We start from the raw sequence: 24,150 nt of genomic DNA, 5'->3' as shown, positions 1-24,150 counted from the left end.
CACCTATGTAATTCTGGTAGGGAGGTGACATTTCCATAACAAATATTGCTATTATTTTAACATGCTATATTAACTAAATTTAACAGAATTTACTAAATAACATGGGGCATAGTAACACGTCTGACATTAATACTACCATTATTACTAGGCATGTCCCAATCCGATCACGTGATCGGAAATCAGGGCCAATCACGTGGTTTCAGACTCGATCGGAATCGGAAGTTACATCCCGATCAGGGATCGGATATAGGCCTATGACATATCAGATACATGTCAGGGTTTTCCCTATTTGTCTAAAGCAAGACGGGCCGCATGGGGGGCGTTCAGATGTAGCTCTTTTGCACTCTCAAACCCATTACTTTTACTGTAGACGTGCGTCATGTGCGCTCATAACCCAAAGCGACGCCAGTGGCACGCCTTCGGTGCAACGTGCTTGTTTTTCGTGCACGTCCGTGTGTGTGTGGCTGCGTCGTTGCGGACATGTAACGATACGAAATGACGGCGCTTGCGAGAGTGTGAGAGACGATCGTCCGTGTCACCGTGTCAGCTGACTGTTTAGTACGTGTGTGTGGCTGAATTGTTTCACTGCTGACTTCCAAGCAGCTGTTGTTGTTGATGTTTGAGCGCTACAGACCCCAGCAGCAACAACAGTCACTGCAGCTTCTACTGAGAGCGAGTCAGACGTAACGCACGTGAGACAGACACACGGACAGACTGCGCAGATGTCGCGGACATCGTTAAACTTCTCACACTGTTGTGTGACGGCAGATACAGAACCAGGTATTTATTTAAAGTTAGAGAGGGAGAAGGAGTGAGGTGAGCTGGGTGAGGTAGGGAGGGAGGGAGGGAATGAGGGAGGGAGAAGGAGCGAGGGGGGGGAGTGAGTGAGGTGGGGGCAGAGAGGCAGGTGAGGGAGGGATAAAGGGAAAGAGGCTGGTGATTGAGAAAGGCATGATAAGCTATTTTATTTTTGACCAAATGTTCTTGTTGTTGACTAATGGATAATGGAATTAATATTATACCGTGGAGCTACTGTACTATTATCATACAGTGAGGTTTTGATATCATGACATGTCTTACAATACTGCAATAAATGTCATGGGCTTGTTATTGGGGTACAGTATTGTAATATTGTGAGATTGTGATATTGTTACATCCCTAGTAGAGCACAAAGAACAGAAAAATAGTGGGATAATACAGTTAATCTACAGTAAAAAATTTTACTGCATTGCCAAAGTATCGGATCGGGACTCGGTATCGGCAGATACTCAAAATCAAATGACTCGGACTTGGACTCGGGGGCAGAAAAATGTGATTGGGACATCCCTAATTATTACCCTACTTTCCTCTTTAAAGCATGCTGAGTCCCTTGGATACCAACTAATGTAACAGTAAATTACACAAAAGAAATTCAGTCAAAACTGAAATCACATCCTAAACTGGTTTAGAACACTTTCTCCACATTTAGACAACTACTTTTTAACTGTTAGGCATTTCTCCATAATAGACACATATTTCACGTCCCTTAAGAGTTTTTTCCTGGTGGGTGGTCTTTGGTTGTCCTTGTCTGAATCGGAGGTGCACATTTCCCCCTGGTCTTGGTGTACTGTGGGCTTCCTGCACCTGCATGCTGCGACCTGTCGCTTACCTTTTCTTCTTTGAAGCCTGGGAGTGGCAGACCCAGGTGAACCCAGTCCATTGTCACTAATACTACGGATGGAACAATCCTGACCGCATTTGGTGGCGGAAAACTTACCAGAGCTGATACATCCGCAGCGGGCCCAGTTTTGGGCCCTTAGTGGTAAGTTTCTCCTCCACTTTCGGTCGAAAATCTGCCGTTTCACCGCTGTGGGCTTTTGTACAGAGCTAGAGCGAGTAAATTGTATCCCTGCTTTCAGACGACCTTAATGTGGCCGACGTCAGCTCTGCTCCTCTGTGCCTGTCGTTTCTGTCTTTGGTGTTTACTCCTCTTTTCAGCTCCACTTATGGCCCCATTAGCGGAGGTTGCTGAGCTGAAAGGTGAACTGCGATCCATTGAGCGGCTCATCGAGGATCTCCTCCAGTGGCAGACGGAGCTATGTTCCTGGCTAACGACTCTTGAGTCTGCGGATAGCCAACGGCCTTGGCCTCGCCTGCAGCAGCTACCCATGCTGACGTCCCTGGCCTGACTTTACCTTTTCCCGAATCCCGGATGTCTGTTCTTAAGGGTCACAAAAGGCTCTCTCTCCCCCCATATGACCCGCCTGGTATCGGTGGTGATGATATCCCACTCTCTAACTTCTTCTCTCCTCTGGCTGAGCTGCCGCCATAACCCGTCCTCTCCCCTATTCCACCTCCTGCTCACGGAGCAGTCTGTGTCAGGCCTGCCATCAGAAAGCGCTCCACACCCGACAGTTTCACTCTGTCTTCTGGCTCACCGTCCCCATCATCCAACAGATCTTCTCTCGAATAAAGGTTGCTGGTCAGGGAAAAAGTCACCATATTCATAGGATATAATACAAAAAAAGCTAGACTGTGTGTGACAGCAGGAAGAGCGTAAAAAGTAGCGTAAAAAGATAGAGAACTCAACACACACACGGGAGCAACTAATTGCAGCTTGTGTACACAAGCGCATGCGCACTAAACCAGATTATGGTGACATCTTGTACAGGCATGCTTCGGTAGCGACTTTAAAACCCCTTGATGCTGTCTACCATTCTGCACTCAGGTTTATTACTGGTAGACTCACAAGTCAGTCTGTAGACTCTTTGCTTAACTAAAGACTGATGTCTTTCTCCCTGATTTTGTGTTTAGATGGGCGGTTACAATTTCAGAGTTTAAAAAAACTCCCTACGTTGCAGAACCAATAGTAAATCTGCAGGGCGGTCCTTCGGTGGCTCGCTGAACTCTTGTGCTCGTAAAACATAGTCCAACTGCGTTAAAAGTTTTAAACAAAGTCGCTGTAAGTCCTTCATTTCCACTGAGATGGATGGATGCTGAGAGTTAAATCTCTCGGCATGCCGAGAGTTTAATCTCTCGGCATCCATTTTGAAGCTCTCTGTGTGTTTGTGTCCTTGCGGACGAGAAAAGGGGGAGCGCACATTTCCGGGAGGGCGTGTCCTTTTCAAAAATGCAAGAGGCGTTGCTTTGTTGCCGGGCGTTTTCTCCGGTGTGTTAAACACACTTTAGAAAGGAGTGTCCCCAGACTGTCAGAAGGCGGAGATCTCTGATTGTCTGGTGGCGAGACTACATTACTGGTGATGCTTATAACATTCACAACTGCACCCTGTACAAAAATGTTGGGTGGTCCTCTCTCTCTGAGAGGCGAGATTTGCACATGTATCTGTTTATTTACAAGGCCCTTATTGGAAAGCTGCCTTCTTACATTAATTCCATGATAGTTTGGTCCACTGGACCACATTACACAAGAATTAATGACTGGCTTACACTCTACGTCACTAGTGTTCATACAGAGCTTGGAAGAACTGCTTTTGGCTTCTTTGCACCATCAACCTGGAACACACTACAAAGCACTTTAAAAATGAATTCATTGGTAACTCTTGGTCATTTTAAATCCACAGTCTCAAACCTTTTAACTTCTGTTTGTACCTGTTTTTAATTGATTTTGTTGTTACTCTATTTTAATTGTATTTATATGTTTGTTTTATTGGTTGTCCTCTTTCTTGCTTGACGTCATTGCAAATGAGGGCTTTGCCCTCAATGATTTTCGAGTTTGAATAAAGACAAATAAATAAATAAATAATAGGGTTAGTCGACTCAGGCTGTTGTGCAGCGGGGTTCGGGTGGTGTGACTGGCTACTGACACTGGAGGACTTTGTGCCTCTGCCTTCTGATCCATGTAGGGAATCACATCAACTCATGTAAGGCTTGAGCTGATCATGGTGCACAATCTTCTTGTCACGCTGAGTCAAGATTTCAGAGCACAGGGCCACAGCAAGCTCTGACAATACATGGGCCTTTCCAGGGGGATTGTAACTTGGGACTGAAACCCTTTTTTTTTGTGCTGTCCCTTACCCCCAATTTCGACAAACTCCATCAGCGGCGCGCAGCGCAGCGACGTGGATCTGGAGCGACCGATGACGTGTACCCTCGCCGATGCGTTTCTGGAGCGTCGAGCAGTGTAGCGGAGCTGCAAGCTCACATGGGAACTGCGAGATCACACGATAAAAAGCAATTGATAAAGTGTAGGGCAGTCTCCTGGTCGACTAGTCCAACCAAATTCTCATTAGTCGAATAATCGCCGTGTTACTTTCATAAGGAGAAAAGTGCTACATCAATAGCTTTCCAGGATTAATCCATTATTTCCTGCGGCGGGGGGACAGGCTAAGTTACCTGTGAAAATTGTTGACACAATAACAACAACAACAACAACAACAGACACAATAAATTGTGAAGACAGTAAAGCCTCCACTAAACAGCATTTAAGTCTTGTGTGTGATTTATCCTTCAGAGATTTATACTTCAGGATTTATCCTGGCTTCATATGAGCAGAGGAAATCTCCGCTTGTCGCTAGGCTAATGTAGGCTATACCACCAGGATATAATTGCCCAGATTGCCCACCATAGATCGCCCAAAGGTTAAGTTTCTGACTGTAATTTCTCCCCAGTATGTTCCGTTGTGTGTGTTTAGAGATGTTAACATATTAATGCAACTGCTATGTTTCCTGCCTTTTTTGGATAAGCGGGGAACATAGAGCCTTTTTTTAGTAAGAGGGAAACATAGAACCTTTTTTGTGTAAGCGGGGAACATAGAACCTTTTTTGCAGGGTTAAATGGGGAACACAGAACCCGGGGAACATAGATACGCTCCCTTTTGAATCAACTATATAAATAAAGTTTGATTTGAACTAAACTTTACAGCACTTAACACAGTCCTCCACCGCCGACTAGTGTTTTGGAGGTGTAACTGCAGAGTGACACAGACACACCGCTGCAGAAGTAAAAATAACGTGCAGATTTTTTTTCCCCCACGATTAATCGATTAGTTGAAGATTATGTGCGACTTTAGTTGACCAAGATTTTCTTTGGTTGACTACAGCCCTAATAAAGTGTGAGCCAGACCAAAACAATAGTTCATTCAGAAGGAGAAAGAGAGAAAACAAGTTAAACTTGAGATCGATTTCTGGTTTGGTGTGATCTGAGCTATGTGGCGGCTTGACGTGAAATGGAAGCGTAGTCGCTGATAAATAGATCTGGTGTGTATCTCCAACGAAGTGTAGCGGCGTGCAGCTTCTGGGACGCTCCAGAGAAGCTGCGCGCCGTTCGCTGTGTGTATTTGCTACATGGTGCGCTACGTAGTGCGCTACTCCTCTGACGGAGTATGTGGAAATTGGGGGTTAGATAGACCAGGTCTTCGACAGCATAGCTGTGCTGCTGAGCTCGTAAGTCATGAGTCCTCTTCTGCCTCTGCTGCGCTGCACAAAGGTGTCGGCAAGTCATCTCATGGACCCCACTGAGGATCTTTTCCAGGTCATGCACATATTCAGGGGGTTCCTTTTCACCGTGTTCATGTTGTGCCACCCCTAACCAGGTGTCCTGCGGCTGATGGACTTCTTTTCCCAGCATTATCATGTTGGGTGTGAAGCCAGTGCCAGAATGCTCTGCACTGCGGTATGCAGCTGTTAGCAGGGGTAGGTGTTCATCCCATCCCAGTCTGGTCCTGATCTACATAGCAGCGGATCATCTGGAGAAGGGTACGATTAAAACGTTCCACCTACCCGTTTAAAGCTGGATGGTACATTGTGGTCTTGATCTTTGAGATCTGAAAGAGCTGGCAGATGTTCTTGAACAGTGCACTGGTCTGTATGGAGGTCCAATGGAGCTCCGAAGCATGAGATGGATTCTGGATTCTCTGAATCTTTTGATGATACTATGGATTTTAGATGGTGAAAACTCTATATTCTTTGCTATTGTGCTTTGAGAAACTTATGATTGAAATTTATTTCTTAGGATAAACCCCTTGAGATGTATCATCTCATTTTCGTGGGGGTCCCAAACACTTACAAGTGGGAAAATGAACAATACAATGTACAATAATGTGTAACAGGTTTCCTGTTACCTTTGCAAAACAAACAACAAAGGAACAAACAGAGACCTAAATAACAAAACACAGACAACAACAACAACATACATACAAAAAGGACATAATTTACAACCTTAAATTAGACACAATCAAAAAAAGATCAATCTACAGATAAAAGGAACAACAAGGAACAGTGACATCATTCCGAAAAACATTGGCAATTTGCCTTAAAGCAGCTGTGCGGAACTTTTTACTATTAATAAAACTGTCCCTAGTTTGTGTCATCCCCCCTTGAAGATCTGCATATTTATTTGAACCCAACAGCGACAAAAAAGCCTTTCTTTATATGGCTATTTAGCGTAGCCTCGCTCGGGTCGGACACACAGCGGAAGTCAGCAAACCAGAATACGGAACCCGAGGCGGAAGTGATTCTGCTCGCCCGCAGCGGCCCACAGTGATTAAACCACAGAAGAAGGAGCCGTGTTTACAGTGTTCTTCGAGTAAGCAGTATGCAGCGAGCATTGCTGAACACATAACACCTAACAGTTTTACCAGAGATGTATCTATGAGGACTTGGTTGTACTTTTGATGTCATGGCGGAAAACGAAGGAGCATCATGTAAAATTATCTGTGACTGTGACCATGAACACAAATATACAGCAGGCAGTTGTCCTCAGTTTATAAGAAATTCAGAGCTACACCAGAACATTTATGAACAGGTCTTACTTCACTACTAACTGTAACGTTAGCATGTTAGCATGTTTCCACTAATTAGTTGGACTGACCTAACGTTAGTAGCGTTAGCTTTGCAAGCGAAGGCTGCAGGTAACAGCTTTGCTGTGTTAGGATTATGTTATGTCTTCACTGTGTATCTTCACATAAAAGAATACTCCGACAATTTGGGAGTTATGCCCTTTCTCTATCATTTTCATATTGAGACAACATGATCGATATCTTTTTTTGTGTCTGTACATCCAGTGGCTGGGTCTCAGTGTTTAGCATTGCGCTTATAGGGGGTCAGTACGTCCTGCGCTGTGATCCACGGACGGATACACCGGTGAGCAGGCACAGACGTAGCTTGTAAACAAAACTCAGCTGTTTATTTAGCCTAGCGATATCTCCGGATTTTAGTAGCTGCAATGGATGACTGTGAATGCGATTTTGAAGAGTTTCTTGTAGCGGACACAGATCCAGAGCCATACCTGTTTGAGCCGGAGTATACCGATGAGGAACTCCAGGTGTTGGATGCTGAGTAGGCGAGAAGAGAGGCTGAATCCTCCGCTCCCATTGTGCTGCACAGAATGGGATTCGGTGCTACCATCGTTGGGAAGATATATCATCAGGAGGAAAACCGCTGCAGAGAGTGCATCACAAGGAGTGAAAACTTTTCAGCAATCACTAATCCTGGCGTGACTGAAACGTTTTTTCATGTTCCTAAGATGAACTGGAAAAAACGCCCCAGGCCTGCAGGAGCTGATGGACAGCTTTCAGTCGGGTGAGTAATATCGTCCGTGTCGTCTCTTTGTTTGCTTTTACTGAGTGACCTAGCGTACCTGTCCCAGAGCCACCTGCAGCTGTTGCTCACTGGTGTATCCCTCCGCGCAAGATGTACTGACCCCCTACAAGTGCCATGCTAACCGCTGTCTCAATATGAAAATGATAGAGAAAGGTCATAACTCCCAAATATTAGTATTCTTTTCACATAATAATGCAGACTCAGCAGATGACTTGTTAACTGTTTATTCCTCCTTACACCGAACGTACACGGCTGCTTCTCATTGTTTCCAGTAGCACAACAACGGTTACTACATTACCCAGAATAACTTGAGGCTCACACTACTACGGTAGCCTTAGTAGCTCAAAATACACAACAGATTAGATTAGATCAGAACAGAAACACAACAGGAGAATTTACTGAGTAATTTTGCTGTTTCCACTAATTACTTGGACTGACCTGATGTCAGTTAATCCAGTTGGTAGTGAAGTGGATAGTGCCGGCACCCCATGTACAGAGTGTTGGACTAAGAGTCTCATCCTACTCTCCAATGTGCTATGTGTGAGCTCAGTCCTGCGTGTTCTTTAATGAAGCAATAGGAGAAGATATTTGGTCTCAGTTAATGTAGTTTATTAAGCAGTAAAGGAATAAAATTACAGAGCTCTGGGTCTCAACTTCACGTCCCTGACGAACAACAAAGGTGTGTCAGTTCACGAAGTCTGACCTCCTGTCCTTTCCCTGACCCAGTATATTTGAGCGTAACAGAGTGTCATTGTGCACGCAAGGCGTTGTCCTCTTCTCATTGGCAGTTCCACTTCCTCCTTCACCACACCACGCCCCTGCCTCGTGTTAATCTGACTCCTTCCCGCTGGCGGTGGGGGCGTGGTTCCTGTTTTGAAAGACAAGAGAACAACACAACTCCCTACACGTTCTGTACCTTACTATCTGTATATCACTTTCTATTCTTTTTACCATATATGAAACTAATTATCTAAGCATTGCGGTATGTGCTCCTCAGACTTCATGTCTCTTCCTCTCCTGTACTTCTCCACTTCTGCAAAGCAAACACATTCAGATCAGCTGAAATCATCTCAGTATTCTCATTGTTCACACATCTAAAACTTATATAGTGAAACACAACTTATAGTAAAACACATAAAATCATTCTATTCCCAACAAGAGGCATTGCCTCGCTGCAGCGGTCGCGGGTTCGGTTCCAGCCTGCAACCCTTTGCTGCGTGTCAGTCCCCACTCTCTCTCTGTCTCCCTATTTCACACACTATCCTATCCATTAAAGGCAAAAGCCCACAAAAATAATCTTAAAAAAAATCATTAATTTAAGAAGATAGAATTGCAACAAAATAAGTGATATAGTTTTACATGTCAACCATCAACATGTCAACTGTTTGCCTTCAAATATTTAGCAGAAACTAAACAAAAATGATCTCTCATTTCTTGTGTTTGTGAACAACAGTAACACAGTGAGATTCAGATTCGATGTACAATATTAATAGTGCAACTAAATAAACTCTACCAAAAATTACACATTTAAACAGTTCCCAAATACAACAAAATGTACTCTAGGATTTTTATATATATCTATATATATATATATATATATATATATATATATATATATATATAATGTGTAAATATAAAACAGGTGATTACCTTCTCTTTTAGCAAAATCCGAAATGATTAAGTTGTTTTTTTTCCACCTGGACCTTTATGCTCTGCCATTTCTCCTACGCTGTAACCCTTAGCCTGAGCCAACTTCAATCTACGGTTTTATCAGATTTTACATAATTGCAATTCAATTAATCACATTGACATAGACATGTTGAAATATTGGTATCACTAGTCAATCCCTGGAAAGAGTAGTGACTGCCATCAGGTATACATGTATATACATGCGTATACTATGTATTGTTTTGTAGTTCTGTGTAGTTTTTTTTTTTTTTGCTCATATTGGTAGATTCCTTCAGTCGGTCAGTCAGTTTGTTGGATATGGCTCAAATCAACAAATGTGAGTTACTTTATATTGTTCAGTGTAACATATGTTCTTCTCTTGATTTTAGGCCTATGATGTGTTCACTGGCTCAACGGTGATGGGGTTGAATGCCACCACAGAGTTTACTGTCTCCATCAACCCCTCAGGTGTTGTCATGTGGTACGTCTACCCAGAGCAACAGTCCAAACAGACGGAGACACTCCACTACTAGCACAAGAAAGCCTCACAATTCACACTTGACAAAGCTAAATCTGTACATCATACTGTTGATACTGTATGATGGAACTGACACGGATTAAAAAAAACAAAAACAAAAAAAAAAACAGAACTTTATAGAATCATTTCAAATGCTGACAGACACAGCCACAACTTGATTTTCACTGATTGTTGAAGAGATGTTCTTTTGCACTGATGTATGTTTTTATGAAACCAAACATTGTTTTTAAATGTGTTCTTTGTCAGAATTGTTCAGAGGTGTCAGTTAAATTATTAAAACATTTACTAGTTGTTGTCCTGTTTGTGATGTTCATGCAAGGATGTAATTTAAAGTAATTGCGTCCAGATTTAGTTTAAAGCAGTGGCTTCCACCCACGGGGTCCAGATTTCTCCTTACGATTCAAAGCTCTGTGCCAGAACTTTACTGCTCTTAAGCCCAGCATACACTGTACGATTTTTGACCGGATTTGACCCGATTTTTGAGACGCACGACCTGCCGACGCTCAGGCCGGATTTCTGCTTCGTCGTGCATCTTTTGTCGTGCAGTGTACAGGGGGGGCGAGGGCCAATCATCTGTTCGAGAACCGCGGTCGGACGGTCGGATGAATTTCTGACATGTCAAAAATTTTGGTCGGCCGGCACAGACATTCGCACAGTTGAAGCAGAGCCACGAGCCGATTCGCCAACGTCTGTGCATTTATCCCTCACTGCGCCTGCACGAAAACATAGATCACCATGGCGACACGTCGGTGGACTGTAAATATGGAGGCCAGGTTGGTTGAGCTGTGGCAACAGTATGAGTGCCTGTTCGACGTTTCTTCTTCCACCTACCACGACCGCTATCAACGAGAGAAACGCTGGCAGGAGATAGCCAATATTCTTCAGCTGCCTGGTAAGTTTTTTCTGCTCTCATTTTCAAGCAAGCGCAACAAACATACAAGCTAGCGTGCTAGACGAGGTACAACACACGCACACACACACACACACACACACACACACACACACACACAGAGGGTGCACCCGGCTGTAGCTGGCTTACCTCCGACTCTCGTTGTAAAATGGACAAACCGTACTGTCCACATCTCTCAAGCCATCTGTGAGTCCATATGCGCTGACGCCTCTTCTTTTGGACGTTTCGGCACACAGTATAGCGCAAATCATCAAAGCAAACTGCTTGTCCTGCACTTCCGGAACAAATCGGAGCTTTCAAATGTATCTTTATTGACAGCTGTCAATGGGCAGGACAGTCAGCAGGGGCCGACGAGCCGTTTTCACCCGTACAGTGTGAGCTCTCTGATCGTGCTTGATGATCAGAACGTACAGTGTGAGCACATCGTGAGCTTTGGCCGCACATCGCAGACGATTCACTCGTACAGTGTGAGCTGGTATTAACAACAAGATTTTAAAAATCGTACAGTGTATGCTGGGCTTTACTTTCGGTTAATTCAGAATGGACCCATGACCCACTTTTGGAATGTGACCTGACAGTTGGGATCCACTGGTTTAAATGTTTCCATTATTAATACATATAATCAGGGGTGGAAGTAATTAAGTACATGTACTCTCATTACTCTACCAAACTCATATTTTTGTGTTGTAGCACTTTGAGTATTTAGAAAAATTGAGCATAGCGTTACTTAAGGCAGGACGCAATGTCAAGCTCAGCTCACATCACAGCTACATCAGCTGATCTCTAACAGCCAATCAACTGATGGAGCAGCTGATTGATGAAAGGGAGTCAGCTGATAGATCACATGATTCCTTTCTATTCTTATGCTGCTCGTCATGTTGAGCCCTGTCCACGATGAGGATCCACCTTGACAACTTTAGGCATCATGGATTAACAGCAAAAGCAATCTGAAGCACAGGAAGCCAATCTGAAGAGAGCACTGTTCTCACCGTCAGAGCTCTCATCTGGCAAGTAGTTAAAAATGTTTCCAGTATTACCAGTATTCCAGTACTGGCCAGTATCCAGGCCTTCTGGTAGCATTGCTTCAAACAATATTAATCTATGGCAGCAGTCGCAGCTTAGCAGGAAGACATATCCCACTACTTGTGGAAGATCAGAGTGGAAATGCCATCTGCAGATGTCTCCATCTGGTCCGAGGGAAGCCACCAAAACAAGCAAACGGCTCCCGCAACTTAATTGCAGTTTCAGTACAGCCGCCACTCCTCTGTCCTAATGAGCCGGTGCCCCAGCTCATTCAGCCAGCTCCGCGGTTCAGAAAGATAATCCCATCTGTCAGCCTGCTCTTCCATTCAGTCATCGCTCGCCAAAATGAACTCCAAAGCAAAGATGTTGAATCCTGTTCAACAGCAGCTGCTGGTCCATTTTTTCCCTGTCCCCTGTCCTCCCCCACTGCTGTGGGTGCATACATGGCCATGATGACGTCAATACATTGCGCTTAGATGACAGCTCGAATCTAGCAGGTAATGGCATCAATCTTGTTTAAATCTCGTGGTGCTCAGTGAGAGGTTTATTGTGGCCTCTGGAGATATGTCCATGATGCTAAAGCACAAAATGGCATTTGGTGTATTCAGAGATGTCATCTGTGAAGTGTATCCATTCCATAGAGGTGATCTGGGTACTTATCTAGCCGTCATGTCTGATCTGACCATGGCCTACAGAGGAACACTTTTTATGAATATATGAATTATGAAAATAATAATGGACATAATGTATGTTTAAAAAAAAAAAAAGGCACCAAGTTATGTCCATCCATAGACTGGACTGGTCAGTATTCGACCTAGCTCTCATTTATAGGCCTCCCCACAGCTCCTTCTCCCATTTCCCTGTGTCATCAATTGAAGCCTTTCCCAGGGAGACTAAGGGGATTCCGCTAGGCTCCCATGCGTTCTATTGTTGCGACAATATATGCAAGTTCCTTAATAAAAAAATATATCCATGCTTGCAGCTATTCAAATGAATGAATGAATGAATGAATGAAATCAATTAAATTAAAATAAATAAATAAATTAAATAAAAGCTGTCAACCTCCCTGAGTTTGGAAAAGCTAACAAAAAAACCAAACATCCTATCTGCTGTTTTAACCGGAATGGTACAAGGGTTCCTAGCTGGCTTGACGTGGTTGACAAGCTTGCAATATTTTACAATTTGCTTGAAGGAGCCCAGGATAGTGGTGCATGCCTGAAAAAGAGGCCAAGAAGACTTAATGATCGTTTCATTTGACAAATCGCCCTTTTCAACAAATTGTATTAATCCTACAGGTATAGCTACCTATGATATTCTGGGAATCATTAAAACAAGCTCAAAGCATCATAGTCTCATCCCTCTGCACTGTTTTCATGGTTTTATGCTTTTGGGTGATGCCATAAAGTTTATTAAGAAGCAGGAAGGCAGTTATCAATGACGTTTTCAAGCATGCCTTTACACCCTTCCCAGCGGCATCCATTTGATGTTTAAATGGAGAGAGGGATGTATATTTTCAGTTAGGCTCACCTTTGGTTGTTGCAGCAGCCCAAATAATTATTAGTCACTTTTTTTCAGATGCACTTTACTGGTAAATTAGATATTTCTCTTCCAAAAACATCAGGTTAAGATAATACACTTCTAGGCATCACCTTAGATATCAACTAGACGAAGCAAAATATGAGTAGGTAACACTTTATATTAAGGTACTGTAATAAGCCTTCATTAATGCTTAATAAGCACAAATTAACAGTTAATGAGCACTTATAAGATGCTTATTAACATTAATAAGACTATTTAAGTGTTATTACAGCATAACTTGACAGTTATTATTGTTTATAGGAGCATTATAAGCACTTAATAGAAACTTTGGTAACCTATACTAACTATTAATACGATGCCTATTTAAATTAATTATCATTTATAAGGGTTAATTATAGAATAATAACCACATTTATTACTGGTTTTTAAGACACTATAAGACCCTATCAGATGAAATTAATAAGGTCTATTATATTATATTGTTTATTAACATTAATAAGACCTTTATTAACATTAATAAGACCTAATGAGTGTTAATAATAGTATACAACACATTTATTATTGTCTTATAAGATATTATTGGGTACTAGAACATCCTTAAGAGTTTATAGGCAATTTATCAATATTAACAAGATGTTTATTAACATTAATGAGACTATATGAAGTTAATATAAATGCCATATTATGGTTAATAAATGCTTAATTATGCACTTATTAATAGTAAATAATGAACCTTTGCAGCTACTGGATCTAAAGTGGGAACAGTGTCATATAAACGTTAATAAATTATTAATATGCACTTATTAACAGCTCATAATGCATCTTTGCAGCTACTGGATCTAAAGTGGGACCAGTGTCTTGTTGACATTCATAAACCCTTCATTATGCACTCACTGAAGTTAATATTTCTATTAATTATGCACCTATTGCAACATCCAGATATCAATCATTATTTCAACATTAAAGAATTCTGATGCATTCTTTTCACTCTATTATGTTATTATTTTCTTTAGCAAAGGATCATAGGAATCTCATTTCCTCAAAATAGCATAATAAGACAAACGAGTTATTTGAACTAAAAAAAAACTGAGTAGATAGATTCAGAGTTAGCTGCTTTATTCACTCGTGATGAGAATTCAGCCTACTAATGGTGTTGAAAACACAACATAAGGACATATTTCCTTTTCATATTGATTTTTAATGCAACCACTATTGTCAAAAACAGGGAAAAAAGGATTGGAAAATCCTAGTTGAGTTCTGAAAAATGACAGATCTGAGTTCATTTGGCTTTATCAAAAGTTTTGTTACTTAGATTGACTGTTCGGGAATACAGTGTTCCACAAAGCTCCCTGTAACCCATCAGTTTTCTGAAAGTGAGTGACAAAAGTCTCAACATCGGCAGGGCCAAAGGTGGCCAGGTCAGTGATGTCCTCTGGCCAGTTGCTTAGGTCATACATGGTGGCAGCGGCCTTCAAGACACCCTCATCAAGGTTGCCAAACCGCATGGTGAGGTTGTCACAGAAGCCATTGATTAATTTATCTTTCACTTTGTGGAAGTCATCATCATCCACTTGTTTCCTGTTGAGTTTTACACCAGAGAAGGTGTTTCTGGGAAAAGGTCCCACTTCATCCAGGAACTGCTTCAGATGCTGACCTGGGACTGTCTGAAATACAGAAGAAAAAACTTTCACTGTCACGATTGCTAAACATACACCATAGCATATTAATTCTTCTCTAGGGAGTTTATTTTGTTTACCTGCATGGCTACAAGACACCATCTGCAATGTCAGCCCATCCCTCTGAAAGAGAAGGCTCAGAATTAAACTCATAAACATCACAAAGTGATCTAGGGTGTGTTGGTCTCGGGATTCTGATGCAGCTTCTTCTCCAGCTCTCTCTGTGCTGCCTCAGGTGTGTTATGGCTCAACTTTTCACCATCATTAGTCACCATTAGCCAGGCAGAGTGGAGTATCCCGACTCTTAACTTCTGTCTTTTAAGTTCTTGTATGATGTCGTTGAATTCTCCGTGTTGTCTCCTCACCTCCACTGTCAGATCCTGCCGTATGTAAAAGGGCCGATTTTCCCAGAGGAGAGTTTTTTTTTATCTCTTACTGCAGCCATTATCTTCTGTTTATCTCCAACCTTAGAAGCCGCACTATGATGTTACGTGGCGGATCCTCAGGATTCGGCCATGGCTGCAGCGCTCTGTGGGCCTGGTCCACTTCAGGTAGCTGGAGACTGATTTGTTTGCCCACGGGCGGCTGGAGTGGCAGGGCTGCGTCACTGCGTCCTTGATCTTCAGTTTTCCAGCGGACCGTTCGAGCAAGTCCGGCTTCTCTGCTGCTAACGCTGCTGCTGGGATACAGCTGAGGAGAAGCCGGCTGCTAATGCTATGTACTGGGACACTGCTAACGCTGCTGCTGGGATACAGCTGAGGAAACTACTAATGCTATGTACTGGGACACTGCTAATGCTGCTTGCCGTGCTGCTGTAGCTCAGTCGTAACTTTAACTGATGCTGAGACTCTATCGACTGCGTGACTGGTAGACGGCGGTGGGTGGCGCAACAGACCAAAATACAAATTCAAAACGTAAACATGATTTGCGGACTGTAAAATATTTTTTTAGATGCAAATATTCTGGCTGTACTAGGGTGACCATATTTTGATTTCCAAAAAAGAGGACACTCGGCCAGCCACGACATAGCCTACTTAAATGATACTCGCACTTTATTCAAAGATGCCTTATAATTTTAATATATTTAAAATTTATATGTATGGATAGATTCAGTTATATTACAAAATAATATCTCTCAAAGACAGAAATTCAGATAGGCCCCAATAGGGGACACATACACACAGTGTAAAAATAAATAAAATCCTATTGTCTGTCCTGTTTATTGCTTGGGCACTGTTATTTACGTGACAACACCTGAACACAACACACACAGACACACATTGGCTGTTTGTTTCTACCTCTCTCCTTGCTGGAGGTCTTGGACCTCCCGCCGCCAGCCTCCGCCTTGATTAAACGCTGAAAATAAAATAAAAGAGGGAGACAGGTGTCTCCTATTTTATCTTATTTTGTTTTATTTCTCCCTCTCCTCTGACTAGAAGCATCGGACCTCCCGCCTCCCGCTCCCGTCTCAAACACGTAGGTCTCCCTCTCTGCAGGTGAGCACCCACGGCGCACGCCCGGCCTGTTAAATAGCCTATAACCACTGTGTGACACAAACTCAGTGCTTTGGTCATTAAATAATGTCGGGCTCGGTTCGGGTTCAGACAGAAATATGCTGCCCGTGCCCCACTCTAACACACACACACAAACACACAGAAAACCGGACATTATCATCAGTTTATAAAAATCCCCTGGACGCCCTGGACGGGACGTGAAAAGTGGACATGTCCGGGCAAAAGAGGACGTTTGGTCAGCCTAGGCTGTACTATTGTTGTTGGTGAGATCAATATGTTATATGAACATTATTCCTTAGTCACTGTGACATATTAGGATGATTTTACGACTATTTGCTTTAGATTTCTTACATATAGCTCTTTTAATTGATGTAAAATAATATGCTGATGGTGACATTTTCCACCGGTCCGCTGCGCTCTGAGTCTGGTGTCAGTGACACCTGCTGCTCTGAGTCGCGCATCTGTCTGCTTGCGCTGCAGTGCGCGCAGAGGGTTTTAATTTTTAGTGTTAAATCAAAAATTAAACACTACTTATCAGCAACCAGAAGTGTTTTTTCATTTGTGAATATTTTTATCTTAATTCTAGGGTTGCAAGAAACTACCTTTTCGCCATAATTTGTAAGTTATTAGTTAGTTTTTGCTCAGCAAAAAAAAAAAAAATGTTGTTTGCTTGCTCATCCCTAACTAAAATGATGACCTTCTTCTGAACATTAACTTTGTCCCTGGTCTATAAGCTGCTTATAGACCAGGGACAAAGTTAATATTCCATAACTTTCCACCACATGAACCACTAACAAACCCACCTTGCATTTTGACATACTGGGTGACATAATGTTGACCCTTTGCTTCTTTCTCCTCTCTTAGCTTCCTTCCTTTCTTTCCGTTTTTGGCTACCTGATTTTTGAGGCATATTGCTGCTCCGCCTCCTTACCCGCTGTCTGTGACAAATTGCTGGCGCACTGCAGCTGATCCAGTTGGACTGAACCATTTTATGTAAATTGGGGGGGGGGGGGGGGTTAATGTTTCCAAAACAAATAAAGTTATTGTTACCAGTACATTGTAAATAAAATATAATTGTGTTTATATGTTAGTTAATAACTTAGTGTCATATTATTTTTTGTCAGTATTATAATTTTATTAGGGGCCTCTCTGGGCCCCTAGAATCCTTCTCCTTTTCCCCCCCTTTTCGGCGCCCCAGCAGCAGAGACTGCTTGATGTTACAGATACCACTGGGTGCAGACTGAACTGAAAAGGACCATCAGATATTTGGGCTCCTTATGTCTCTCTTGACACAATCACAGATGTGATGAGGTCTGCTGCCTCAACCTTCAGCCCAGAGTGATGCAAGGTCATGGCTCAGGCTGGGTCCAGTGTGTCTGGACTGTGTGGTGTAAGCCTGTTTAAGCCTGGTGTCAGATAAAGTGTGCATTGAGCCTTCTCAATCTACACTGAGCTTCCACAGGGCTGTGGATTAGTGTAATAATAGTGTACATTTGGTTTAGAGTTAAATGACATGTATTCAGTAATGTCCTGTTGTCCTGCAGTCTATACCAATGGACACAAAAACCTCCATATTATGTAGAAGATTACTAACCAACGGATCAGTCAGCTGCAATTTAATTTTGTTAAAGGGGCAAAAAGCGAAATCGTTTCACCGCTAGGTTTGCTGTTGTGCACTGCCTGTAGACCAAAACAAAGTGTGTCAGGAGCCACTCCTCCCTCTACCTCTGCTCTCCACCCCCCACTCCCCCACTCGCCTCGTCTAGCAGTTAGCAATGTCTCGGTCTCTGCTGTGTTTAGCTATTCCCCTGCCTACTTCAATGATGATGGTACCTGTAATAAATGTAATATATTTGCTGAGATGGAGGCGAGGCTCAGTGACTAGAAGAGCTGGTAGAAGCGCTCCATAGCTGTTAAAGGGATAGTTCGGGTTTTTGGACATGAAGTTGTGTGAAACGCTGACCATCTGTAGCTCTGATGTGACGGTGTCATTACTGTCAACAAGCCTCCTGCTCTGAGAAATGGCCCGTAGCTTACTGGAGAAAAAGTAGTTCTTAAGATGTAAGGGGGACATGTAACCAAAAGGTTTTAAGCTACAAGAAAGTATGCATGTGTTTTGTTAGACTATTTCAATCATTTTAAAACATCCCCACATTACGTCAGACCTTGCTATCAATTGGGACTATTTTCTGGCCAGTATCACTCCGCCGTGCAGGCCCGCAAGACAGCACGCCAACAGAAATCAATCAGACAGTTCATCACCACGCTGTGCAGATGCACAGGATAGCAACAGCTAACGAAAACTTCATCGGCTGTTTCCAACAGAGAACCAGTAGGCTATTATTAGTGAGGAAGAAAATGTACTAGCCCTATACTACAGCGCGAACACCGGCTCAGGCTCACGACACACCCTCGTCAGCTGCTGTAGGTAAACAGAGGAATACCAAAATGGTGCAAACTTGTGATTTCCCCAGCTGTGGGAATAAAAACATTGCCGGCTCCCAATTCCATCGGTTTCCTGTTACAGATGTAACCCGTAGGCAACTTGGGCTAACCCACCACCAGAACAAAGCAGAGATTGGTCATAATCACATATGAATTCACATTTCTATGTGATTGATTACTCATGTCATGGATTTAGCAGTTCGCCTAATATAATAAACTACCGTAAAACTCAGAATATAAGTCGCACTGGCATATAAGTCGCAGTCTATTTTTTAAGGTCTCAAACAGGGAAAACAAGGTTTTATATTACTATTTGTTAATAAAAACGTTATACAAGTTATTCCTACACTGTTTCCCTTTATTTTTAATTTGAAACACATTCAAAACACAATAACCTCTTAAGCAGCTTTGGTTACTTTTCAGATTGCAATTTTCCAAACAACCTCTTCAGGAAATAAAATTACGGTATAACAACATCTGAGCCATAAAAATGAGTTTAAATTAACGTTAAACTTCTTTTTTCTTTTTTAAGAAGACAGCATTACAGTACCTTATTACAGTGTGGGCTGTAACTATACATGCTTACTCAAATCCCAAAAACGAATGAGTTTAAATTACTACGTAGCGCCATCTTGTGGGTCAGATTACCTATGTCAGCATTTACCTTGGTCTATAGGTCGCACCGGTCTATAACCCGCATCCAATTTTTTAGATGAAAAAACGGGAAAAAAAGTGCGACTTATACACCAAGTTTTACGGTAAATGCCGACGGTAAAACGAGGCCACGTATAATGTACTCTCCACAACACAACAGGCTATTAGTTCAATCAAACATTTTGTTTTACAGACAATCAGCTACAGACATCGTTATATAGACTGGTATTAGGTAATATATCTCTCTTTGGGCACAGCAGTGCGGAAATTGCGTTTTCTCTGTCCGTCGGGATCTGTGGGCAGCTGAAGTGAGCTTGACATAAGCACAGTTGCTTCACCCTCGCCGGCTTGGTAGCGAGGTTCATCCCAATTGACACAAGCCCAAGTTGCCTACAGGTTACATCTGTAACAGGAAACCAATAGAATTGGGAGCCAGCGATGTTTTTATTCCCACAGCTGGGGAAATCACAAATCGCACCATTTTGGTATTCCTCTGTTTACCTACAGCAGCTGATTAGGGTGTGTCGTGAGCCTGAGCCGGTGTTCACGCTGTAGTATAGGGCTAGTACATCTTCTTCCTCACTAATAATAGCCTACTGGTTCTCTGTTGGAAACAGCCGATGAAGTTTTCGTTAGCCGTTGCTATCCTGCGCATCTGCACGGCGTGGTGATGAACTGTCTGATTGATTTCTGTTGGCGTGCTGTCTTGCGGGCCTGCACGGCGGAGTGATACTGGCCAGAAAATAGTCCCAATTGATAGCAAGGTCTGACGTAATGTGGGGATGTTTTAAAATGATTGAAATAGTCTAACAAAACACATGCATACTTTCTTGTAGCTTAAAACCTTTTGGTTACGTGTCCCCCTTATATCTTAAGAACTACTTTTTCTCCGGTAAGCTACGGGCCATTTCTCAGAGCAGGAGGCTCGTTGACAGTAGTGACACCGTCACATCAGAGCTACAGATGGTCAGCATTTCACACAACTTCATGTCTAAAAACCCGAACTATCCCTTTAAGTTACTCCAGTAGCCGGTGGCAGCCGACTCGGCTAGTGCTAACACCGGGTGCTAACGTTAACGTTCCTCCTCTTCTCCGTGAGTGAGAGCGATGTTTTAGCCTAGCAGGCAGCTGGCTCGCAGGCTGCCTGCTAGGCTAAAACATCGCTTCAGGTTAAAGTGGGAAGAAGCAGTGGGTTTATCGGGCAGCTGAGTGAAGCTGGGTGAAGTGGAGGCTGCGGAGGAAACATCGGGATGGGTTAATGTCCAGAGCTTGAGCTGCCCGCCAGGCTGCCTGCCAGGCTGCCCACCAGGCTCGTGGGCTGCCTGCTAGGCTAAAACATTGCTCTCACTCACGGAGAAGAGTAGGAACGTTAGCTTTAGCGTCCGGTGTTAGCACTAGCCGGGATCAGGCGATGTCTCTGGCCGAGTTGGCTGCCACCGGCTACTGGAGTAACTTACAGCTATGGAGCGCTTCTATCAGCTCTTCTAGTCACTGAGCCTCGCCTCCATCTCAGCAAATATATTACAAAAATGTAGCCTCGTGGGCTGCCTGCGAGCCCGCCAGGCTGCCCACGAGGCTACATTTAACAATGCTAATTGAAAATGTTAGCTGGGCTGCCGGGCTAACTTACTCACTTAACACAACCGTAACGCCTGACCCATTGCTGGGACTGAGCCGCTAATAACTCAAGCTCCAGACATTAACCCATCCCGGTGTTTCCTCCGCAGCCTCCACTTCACCCAGCTTCATTCAGCTGCCCGATAAACCTGCTGCTTCTTCCCACATTAACCTGAATAACAAACCAGGGCTCGGTGTTCCGGTTGGATCCAAACAGAGAACCGGGGCTAGTTGGGAAGCTAGCGGAGGCTAACTGGCTGTGCTTCCCTCCAGTCATGCTGCGGCTAACGCCTCGCCAGCTGCTCCCAGCTAGCTCCGGGTTGTTATTGAGGTTAAAGTGGGAGAGGCGGTGCATCTGTGGGGCAGGTGAGTGAAGTGGAGCCTGAGGAGGAAGCACCGGTTAGCCCCGGTTTCGTTCCACTCTCTGCCATTTCATTTCGAAAATATGCGCTGCCATTGCTCACTGGCTGTAGCCTTTTATAGGGAGGGAGGGCCAAGGGCTCCGAGAGGGGGGTGGGGGGGGTGGGGGGGATATTCACATGAACGTACATGAATGCGCAGCTGGACCGGCTTGTAAACAATGGGCTGGAGATCAACACAGAGAGAGGGTGTGTGAGGTCATGCTATACTCCAGATGAAATTACACTTCTAGTTCTTCACATAGCAATTTTTTAATTCCGTCAATCTAGAAATGATGAATTTCGCTTATTGCTCCTTTAAGTTCAGACAAAACTGAAGTTATTGTTCTTGACCCCAAACACTTCAGAAACTCTAAAGATATGGTTTCTCTGGATGGCATTGCTCTGGTCTCTCGCACAACTCTTAGAAACTTTGGAGTAATATTTGATCATGATTTGTCTTTTAACTCCCATATAAAACCAACTTCAAGAACTGCTTTCTTTCACCTGCATAATATCAGGCATATCCTGTCACAAAAAAACACAGAAAAACTGGTCCACACATTTGTTACCTCTAGGCTGGATTCCGTATCATCAGGTTGCTCTAATAAGTCTTTGAAAGCTCTCCAGCTGATCCAGAATGCTGAGGCAAATGTACTGAACATTAAAAGAGATCATATTTCTCCTATTTTAGCCTTTGTGCACTGGCTCCCTATAAAATCATAATTTAATTCAAAATCCCTCTCCTAATTTACAAAGCTGTAAATGGTCAGGCTCCATTATATCTCAATGAGCTCATAGTAACCCACTATTCCACCAGAACATGGCACTCTGAAGATGCAGGGTTACTTGCAACAACTGTTATATTCTAATATAACAGTTTGTATGTTATCCTACTAATTTGCACCCCATGAATGACGTTACGTCCTTTATGTACAGTAACATAATTAACGATAAGTTACAGAGGTTAGGTTCAGGAAGAGAAACAAGGTAAGGATTTACCTTAAAATGACTCAAAGTTCACGTGGATTTGAACATGCGACTCCAGGTAAAGTCCCAGGTGAAGGTTTTTTTTGTGACCCGTCCATCACCCCAACATGCCTCCTTACAAGTGCTTGAGACTGCTTCCGTTTACTGCTGTCAGCGCATTAATCATGTGATTGCAGCCTTTTAAAATGCGTGATATACTAAATAAATTTGGGTGCACTGTTTTTATAACCCTCAGGCATCACTATGGACATTTTTGTCCAGTAGGGCAAATTTTTCCTCCTCGTCTGGCCATCATTTTGGCTGTATTGGTGATACAGCACAATTTTATGTAACAAAGTCTATCTCGTGACAAAGTTTGGAATTCAAATTTAAATTTTTCTAATACATCATTAGAACACTTTGAAAAAAACGCACTACCCTCTTGAGTCATTAGAGACAAAAATGTCCACTTCCAATAAACTGCTATAGAAATATGACAGATTCATGTTTTTTCTGCATAAATCTCTTAAACAACTTCAGCCCTGCACAAATCTACCAAACATTCAATCATTATAAGGATTTTAACCCTTTAAATGCCAGTTCGATTGCTTGATGTCACTGTTGTTATTTATGAAAAAAAAAAAAATACATTTTTTTTATCAGTGTTGGATATGCCAAAGATTAGTCAAAATATTGATGTGGATGCATTATTAGTTTTTGTGTGGCATCAGATTTAAAATATACCCTCTTAAGTCATTAGCGGACAAAAATGTCCCATTGAGTCCCATTAAAACCACATTTTCAATCTCATAGCCAATACAAAACATAATCATGCATTCTGTAATATTAGGGTTTCATTATAGTAAAATTTGTCATTTTTACTGTTCACCACTAAAATCAGCCATTTCCCCATTATAGGCCTCTGCATAAAATGCTTATCATTTCATTAGTTTTTGTGCTTGTGTTATTGACCTTAGTAGGCTATTTCAAGAAAGTGTGTGTGTGTGTGTGTGTGTGTGTGTGTGTGTGTTTTTGCTGTTTCATGTGTCTTTGAAGTAGACAGATTGACCTTAGCTTTAACGTACTGTTGAACTTTATAATGTCTGATAAATTTACTTCAGTATACTGTCATACACAGCCATACATTGCACTCTTTCAAGTTAATAAAAACATGACCCCCCTTTCTTACTGCACTTCAGAGAGGTCACTGGGAAGAAAACAAAAACAATGCTTAGTGAGTTTATGCATCTGGCTGAAGTCCTGTCAAAAACTGCTTGTTGCTCTGCTGCCTGGTCATTTCGTTCCTGTGACAATGAAGAGGCACTTCTCTGTGGAAGAGGCTCAGGATGAAATCATGCAGCCTGTATCTCCCTGAGAGATGCAAGACAGTGAAACATCCACATCCTCAGAAGGAGAGTCTGATGTGGACTTTGTGGAGTCAGATCATTCTGCTTCCTCTTCTTCATCTCCTGACCTTTCCACTGAGAGTGGAGAGGACACAAATGATCCTGCCACAGAATGGACTTCAAAAAGTGGGCAAGTCTGGTTTCCTACCAATGCAGAGAATACCCACTATGTTCCTGTTGCCAGAGGTTCGATCCCGGGCTGACATGGTACACCATTCTCAAGGATTTGCAATATGGAATCCTCTTTTGATTTAT

General features: G+C 42.8%; 1 protein-coding gene across 9 annotated transcripts in view; it reads left to right on the top strand.

Annotated features, from left to right (window-relative positions):
• Positions 1–24,150, top strand: part of LOC117266424 (alpha-N-acetylgalactosaminidase-like) — a 41,919-nt gene that overhangs the window by 14,326 nt on the left and 3,443 nt on the right. For 4 of the 9 annotated variants that reach the window (XM_033641618.2, XM_033641619.2, XM_033641621.2 and 1 more), the window contains one exon: positions 9,596–10,035. In XM_033641618.2, the coding sequence (XP_033497509.2) occupies positions 9,596–9,739 (144 nt within the window). In that variant the 3' untranslated portion in view covers positions 9,740–10,035. Of the gene's footprint in view, positions 1–7,461; positions 7,518–9,595; positions 10,036–24,150 lie in introns of those variants that run through there. The other 5 variants (XR_013492242.1, XR_013492241.1, XM_078172019.1 and 2 more) reach the window with 3 other exon arrangements.

The sequence above is a fragment of the Epinephelus lanceolatus genome, chromosome 10 (assembly GCF_041903045.1).
Source record: "Epinephelus lanceolatus isolate andai-2023 chromosome 10, ASM4190304v1, whole genome shotgun sequence".
In the NCBI taxonomy this organism is placed as follows: Eukaryota; Metazoa; Chordata; class Actinopteri; order Perciformes; family Serranidae; genus Epinephelus; species Epinephelus lanceolatus.
Note: the sequence above shows the minus strand (reverse complement) of the source record. Positions and strands in the feature narration are given on the sequence as shown.